Source organism: Podarcis bocagei (genome assembly GCF_964188305.1).
Source record: "Podarcis bocagei genome assembly, chromosome: 2".
In the NCBI taxonomy this organism is placed as follows: domain Eukaryota; kingdom Metazoa; phylum Chordata; class Lepidosauria; order Squamata; family Lacertidae; genus Podarcis; species Podarcis bocagei.
In genome coordinates, this window is record NC_138126.1 from 36068060 (window position 1) to 36075506 (window position 7447).

Sequence of the window (7447 nt, forward strand, 5' to 3'; positions counted from 1 at the left end):
TGTGACCCAAAAACTGTGTCATTTGGAGGGGGGCAGAAGGATGACTACCAACAACAGCAGCAACCAGGGGGCTTGTGGCAACTTAAATCATAAAAGCAAGATGTCACAAGACCCCTGGTTGTTGTTGCTGGTAATTACCTTTCTGAGTTTTGCCCCTCTGTGGGATGCCAAAGTTTTGGCTCGGTTGGAAGGGACTAAAAAGGGTCATCTAGCCCAACCGCCCCCCCCCCGCGACGCAATAATCTTTTTTGCCCAACGCGGAGCTCGAAGCCACGACTATCCCAGCTCATTTCCAGACTAACGCATCTGCATCACGTAAGGGACCCTGAGAAGCATCCAGTCCAACGCCCTGCAATGCAGGAACATGCAGCTGTCCCATCCGGGGTGTGTGCGAGAGAGGGGAGCCTGCCTGGGCCACTTGCTTCCTCAGAGGCGCGAGAGGGCGCTTCAGCCACCAAAGCGGGAGCGGGGGAATGTTTGCCCCAAAGAAACCGGCGCAGCCTGTTCAGGATGCCGCGGGATTCTTTGCTGCGCCTGAGAGAGGATGGAGGGCGAGTGGCTGGCGGGGGGGAGCAGGCAGGAAGGAAGGGCGATGCTGGGGCCAAGGCGGGCCTCCGTGCGGATTCACCTTGTTGGGCGTCGAGGCGGCGAGACTGCGGCTGAGGGAGTCGAGGCGGGCGCTGTACTCGGTGAACTTCTTCTGGTAGCGCAGCGCCGTCACCTGGAGCTCGAGCTGGGCGGCCGAGAGCTGCGCCAGGAGCGACTTTTCCCGCTTGCCGGCGCGCAGCGCCTCCTTCTTGAGCTCCTTCTCCAGGCCGGCCAGCTGCGCCTGCAGGGCGGCGCCGTGCGCCTTGAGCGCCTGCAGGCAGCAGTGCGAGCCGGCCTGGCGCTCGCCGTGCGTGAGCGCCAAGCCGCAGCCGCGCTCGCAGGAGCCGGCCGGGCGGGCCGCGCAGGCCTCGCGCATGTGCGCCTCCACGTCGCGCGCGTTGAGCACCTCGGCGCAGCCCCGGTGGCGGCAGCGGGCCGCCGAGTAGCCGCACGCCTCGGCGTGCTCGGCCAGGTGCTGCAGCTTGACCACGGCGCCGCAGCCGCGCGCCCGGTTGGCGCACTTGATGTCCAGCTTGAGGATGAGGCTCTTCAAGGGCAGGACGTGGTTGAGCTCCTTGGCCGACATGCGGCGGCACTTCACCGGGCAGCTGCCTTGCTGCACCACCCACGGCAGCACGCAGCCGGCGCAGAACACGTGGCCGCAGGGGGTGGTCAGAGGGTCCTCCAGCACTTTGTTGCACAGGTTGCACTTCAGGTCCGGGTCCACCTCGCCGCTGAAGCGGTCCAGCTCGAAGCCCATCGCTCCGCCGACGCCCCACCCTCTCGGGGGGGGGAAAATGGAACACGCAAACAAGCGGGAACCCCCAAGGAAAACGCGCGCGCACAAGCAAGCGCTCGCTCCAAAACTCCTCTTGGGGAAAGAGGTGGCGGGGGGGGGGGAGTTGCAATACTATCCTCCCCTCCCTCCAAAATTTCAAATCGCCCACCCGCAAACCACACAGCCTCCCCCAAACAGTTGTCTGTCTCTCTTTCGAAGTCCCCAAACTGCAGAGATCCTAGGGAATGACTGCAGCCGCTCTCCTTTCTTGGTTCCTCCGCTAGTCCTTGGGAGCAGCCTAGACTGGCTGGCTGCAGGCTGTCTACTGACTGAACTAATTGCCTCAGACTTCCTCGAAAATGCTGGGGAGGAATCCTCTACCGCATTGATTCTAGTGAAAGCGCAGGACTGCCTTCTCCCACTTTCCCCCCACCCCACCCCTTCTCCTTCCGCCCCTCCTTCACGCAGCCTTTCCCAACCCCTCCTGCACTCGCCCCCCTCTCTCCCCCCTTTCCCCCCCTCTTTTGGCTCAATTTCATGTGTGTGCGCGCGCGCTTTTTTGTCCAGCGCAGCTAAGAATGCTGTTTATTCGTGAGCACAATCATCTCTACGAAGGCATGCTGGCGATATGAAAAAGGAGGGGGTTGTGCGGTCTTAGTTATAGCGCTATGGGAATCTGTTTGCACAGTTGTGCGCGTTCATCTGTTTGCTCGAGTTGTTGTGGGGCTGTGTTCCGAGATGCTCTTGGGGCGGCATCTGGTCTTATGACGTTCAGGGGAGCTGTGGGGTGTTTATGCAATGGATTTGTGGCATACCGTACTCTTGTCTCTCCCTCTCTCTGCAAGCTGCCTTTCCTTCTTATTGCAGAGTTATCTGGCTTCTGGCATGTCCTTTTTCAGTTTTGTTTGGTTCTCGTGTTCTCCATTCTACAGAGTTGTGAGTTTTTCTTTGTGGACCTGGAGGTGGTGACAGTGGAGCCCTGAGTGCATATTTTCCGTGGAATTGGAGGGGATCATTCTGTGACAGAATGGCACAGAGTGGCAGGATGTTATATTCAGCAATACATGGAACTGGGAAATGTTGTTTCTGGGAAGCTGTGGAGTTCTGGAGCATCAGGGTTGGTTCTGTTTTGTGGAGCTATTCAGGGCTGTTGAGCTTAATTAGATTTTGTTGAAGTTCCTTCCTAAGGTTGGTACTCATCAACATTTTTATCATACCAGCTTAGAGATGACAAATCTGCAGGTGAACCGGGAGAAATAGCTAACACTTCAGAAGATGGAGGTAACATTCAAAATGACCTTGACAGAATGGAAAACTGAAATTAACAAAATGAAACTCATCAGACAAATGCATTTAGGAAAATAAAATGAACTGCGCTGCTATAGGATGGCTTGGCAGTAGTATATGTCAAAAGGACCTCAGGACTTAAGTCCATCTCAAGCTGGTCACGAGTCACCTATGGGATGTGACTGCAGAAATGACTAATGCCGTTTCAGGCTGCACAAATGGAACTGTGGTTTCCAGTTCACAAGAAGCAATAGCTCTACCTTATCCTGCACTAGTCCAGCCAATGGAGTACAGCATCCAGTTTTAGGCACCACACTTGAAAAGGACATTGGCAAACTGTAATGTGTTCAGAGTAGGAAAATGAAGAATGTCTGCTGTATGGTGAACAAGCTCTGTGGGGAAAGATTGGAAGAACTGGGTATGTTTAGCCTGGACAAAAGAAGACTGGGGAGGTACACGACAGTGTTCTTCAAATATCTTTTCCATAGAACTTGTTCTCTGCTATCCCAGAGGGCAGGGCTAGATCTAACAGACTGGGGTGGATTCAGGTGGAACACTAGGAGACACTTCTTGATGGTATGAGCAGTTTGTCAATGGAACCAATAACCTAAGGAGACGGTAAGCTCTCCATCGCTGGAGGTCTTCACACAGAGGCTAGGCAGAAAGGCTGGAATTCCTACACTGCACAGGGGGGTTAGATTAGATTACTTAATTAAACATAGGAAACTGCTGTGGGTCTACCTTTAGTTGGTGGTCCATGGCATTTGTGGTTGAAGACAAGACAAGCTGTCCATTGTGTTGAGTATATTGGATCTTTATTGCTTCTTTTATTTCATGCATTGTCTTTGGTTGTATTACAGTTTGAATTCCGTGGAATTACAATTTCTGCAACAGTCAGAAACGTCATTAAGGGATCCACCAAGATCCTTGCTTGGCAAATTTCAAGTGGTCTGTGGGGGGAAATGTTGGGAACCACTAATCGACACTGACTGACAATCCCTTTCCAGAGTTTCAAGCAGGAGACTTTCTCAGCCTTACTTGCCAGGGATCGAACCTGGGACCTTCTGAATGCAACCTATGTACTCTGCCACTGAGCCACAGCCCTTCCCCCTAACACAGTTCTTGGAAAATATAGGACATCTGGCTACCTATCCTATACCCTCGTGTTTTGTATAGGGTGACAAAAGTGTCTTTGTTCACCCTCTCCAACTCTTAGCAGACTGTGGAGGTGGGGGAAAGGCAGCAGACAGGGTCAAAGGACAATGTCTGCAGCATTTTTTTTAACAGTTCTTAGCAGACTTGTGAGACAGGTAATGAAGGCTGGGGTAGGAGGTTTTGTAAAAGGGGCTCTGGGCAAGATATAAATGTTGTATCTCATCCTGTACCCTCTTGAATAACATCTGAATAACTGTTGTCCATAGGGTTTTGAAATGAGGTCTTAGAAAGAGTTGGCCAAATGGGATTTCGCAAAAGGGTGGAATAGACCCAGGTAAACATTTGGGGGCAAGCTGAACTTTCAGCCCATATTCAAACTCAGGTTCACATGAGCACGGAGTCTCTAAATTTCCTATGACTTTAGTGACAGCTGAGACTCCTACCACTTGGACTGCAGATCTCATGCCCTACCTGTATCACTCCAAATGTAAAATTTTGAGTTGACAGGGTTATTGTTTCTTAAGAAGCACAGAGCAGAGTCACACAAGACACTGAAAGGCACTTTTTTGAGCTTTTTCTGTGTGCCATGCATCAGTTCAGCAAGGGAGGAAGCAGAAGAAAACAGGTTTAAAAGTGAATGGGCATTCTAACTAATGTATATTTTATATTTGCAATGCAGGCTGATATATTGGGGAGGGCAATTCCTGTGCAGTGTGAGTCTATACATGTCTGCTTGGAACAAAGCAGCATTGAGTTAAGTGGGACTAACTTCCAATAAAGACTATATAGGACTGCAGCCTGAATCTTAAAGAGGCGGGGACTGAACAAGAGTAAATGGACAAAATTAATATATATTTTGTACACAACTTGCGCTGCTCTTTGGGCTCAGGGCATATGCTAAGTTTCCTAAAATCAAAGTCTTAAAAAAAAATGTCAAAATGCTTCACTCCAATGAGCTATTCAACCTGCCTATATGGAAACTGGCTGGCTTTGACCTATAAAGTGCCTACCAAGCTTGAACCCTACACACTGTAGATTCTGCCTCTTCCCCTACATACCCTCACAATTTTTTCGGTTGTGTCCTGTGGCCTCCTCAGACAGTTGATTTTGGGTGTCAAGAAAGGGCTGCAAATTGTCACTTGATTCAAAGTAGTCGAATGGCACCCCTAGACTGTCAGTATCTTGTAGGAGAGATTCAAGCACATAAATAGCTCAGGGCTGCAATACCTCTAGGACAGGGGTTGGCAAAGTTTTTGTGGCTTGGGCCGGTTCATGGTCCCACAGACGCTGCGGTGGGCCAGAGTGTGTGAGTGCGCGCACGCACGCACAAACACTATTTCCTGCACTCCTTCTGGCGCAGAGGAGGCTTGCACAGCTTCCCATTGGCTGCAGGACCTTCCTGCAGCCAATGGGAAGCTGGCCAGCGTCACAGAAGGTGGTCCCCTCTCTGCTCTGTGCTGGTTTAGCGCAGCACACGGGAGCCAACTGAGTGGGCGACGGGGGTCCCCGAGTGAGTAGTGGGGGTCCATGGGCTGGTTAAACGACGCCCCCCATGGGCTGCTTGTGGCCCATGGGCTTTAGGTTGCTGACCCCTACTCTAGGACCACCTCTCTCCATAGGAACCAACCTGGACCTTGCAATCATCATCTGAGGCCCTTCTTTGTGTGCCTCCTCCGTGAGAGGTTTGGAGGGCAGCAACACAACAAGGGGGCTTTTCTGTGGGGCTCTCTGCTTGTGGACAGCTCTCCCCAGGGAGGCTAGCCTGGTGCTTTCGTTACATAGTTTTAGGTGCCAGGCAAAAACATTCCTTTTCTCCCAGGCCTTTGGCTAATAAAACAATCTATGGACTCTTAAACTGTGTGCGGGTTGGGAGGATAATTGTTTTTTTGTTTGTTATTGTGATGTATTTTTGTATTTTTATATTGGATGAAGGGTGATATAGAAATTTAATTAATTAATTAACAATAACAACAATTTCAAAACTTTAGATTTGCACAATTAAAAGTGGGTTACAAAAAAATATGTGCTGCATTGTTCTAGCACAGCAAATGCACTTTAATCCAGAAATAGACCTTTTGTGCTTAGGAAAGTGATGGGGACATAGGAATGACTAGCAGGAAGACATATAAACACCCAGCAAGCAAACCAGAATAAATGCTCTTTGTAGTATGACCACCCCACAAACAAATGAGAACAAATGCTGAATAAATATCAAACACAATCTAACCCCCGCCTAAGCTTTGTGCAAGCAAATCAGGATGAATGCTCAATAATAATACGTAGGTCATTTGGAGGAGTTCATTAACAACAAAGAGCCTTGTGGTAAGTCACTTTGGGTTGCCCTGGGCAGGATAAAGCGACTAACAAATTCAATAAAGAATAATAATAATTATAGCACTATAAAGATTCGTGAATGTATAAGCATTTAAGTTGCCACTCCGTTGTTTCTGCTGCAACCAACTAGCAAGGCTTTCCAGCTGGAGACTGCTAGTTAAGTGAACAATAGCAAATGAAGTGATGGTCTGAGAGCATTTGATATTTGATACAGAAGAATGAGACACCGGGGGAACGCCAGGAGAGAGGCATTTAGGATACTGTTTTCTGGGTCCAGGGCATTTATTCTCTTGAGAGCCGACTTGCTAAATAAAGCATTTATATATATATATATATATATATATATATATATATATATATATATATGTACATCCTTAATAATTGACCCAGGAGAAGAGGTGTATTTTGTATGCAGTGTATCTGTAACAAAATATAAAACATAACAAAATTGCCCTTTTACACTGTAAAGCAGAGTCTGTCTGGTTTCGAGTATCTTGTACAGCACTTAGTTGACCAGTACAACACATAAATATTATCTCTTGAAATCAGTGGGTCATCCAGGCAAATATATTTCTGGATGGAGGGAGATGGGGCAGCCACTTCCATTACTCACAAGGCCACAGCTTTCCCTGCTGGATTCTGAGCTGTCGCAACGAGGTAATGGAGCCTTCTCATGCAAGCTTGCGTCTCTTTATAGTAAAATATATTTTCTGCGTTGTGTGGTCTATTACGGTCCCATTAATGTCATTGAGAATTATGTGCGTGTGTTAAGGCCAGGAAAGCTTGGTTCTTGGAAAATCTGTTTCCATACATATATAATCTCCATGCATTCAGAAGGTATAATCAAGAGCCGCTATGTAAGACCACACCAGAAGGATATCTAAGATCTGGAAAATAGACATACTTTCCTCCTCTACCAAAGTGAGGAGGGTGAAGTGCAACATGCAATTCACATATCCATTCCAATATGTTTTTGCTATTAAAGAAAACCCAACAGCTTTGTTTCAAAGGAGGGTGAGTGCTCAACTCCAGTCTTAGACCCTAATGGAGCCCAATGCTACACTTTCCAAACCTTTCCAGCGGGTGGCAGCAGCCAAAGTGGAGGGAAGACCAGTGTGGGGAGGCAAAAGAAAGCAGCTCCATTCAGCAGTGGGGTTGCTGCTCTGCCTAAGCCTGGCAGAGGGAGAACAAGCCTTTAAAATAGTGGTCTTTGCCAAGTAGCCAGGTCATATTATTGAACTGATTTGGTTTAGGATGCAGCAGCTTCTTCTTCTTCTTCTTCTTCTTCTTCTTCTTCTTCTTCTT

At 48.8% G+C, this 7447-nt stretch overlaps 1 protein-coding gene across 2 annotated transcripts in view; it reads right to left on the minus strand.

The window, feature by feature from the left end:
• Window positions 1–1770, minus strand: part of PDZRN3 (PDZ domain containing ring finger 3) — a 184693-nt gene extending 182923 nt beyond the window's left edge. For both annotated transcript variants that reach the window (XM_081184003.1, XM_081184002.1), the window contains exon 1: window positions 629–1770. In XM_081184003.1, the coding sequence (XP_081040129.1) occupies window positions 629–1348 (720 nt within the window). In that variant the 5' untranslated portion in view covers window positions 1349–1770. The remainder of the gene's footprint in view (window positions 1–628) is intronic.
• Between the last annotated feature and the right edge of the window lie 5677 nt (window positions 1771–7447).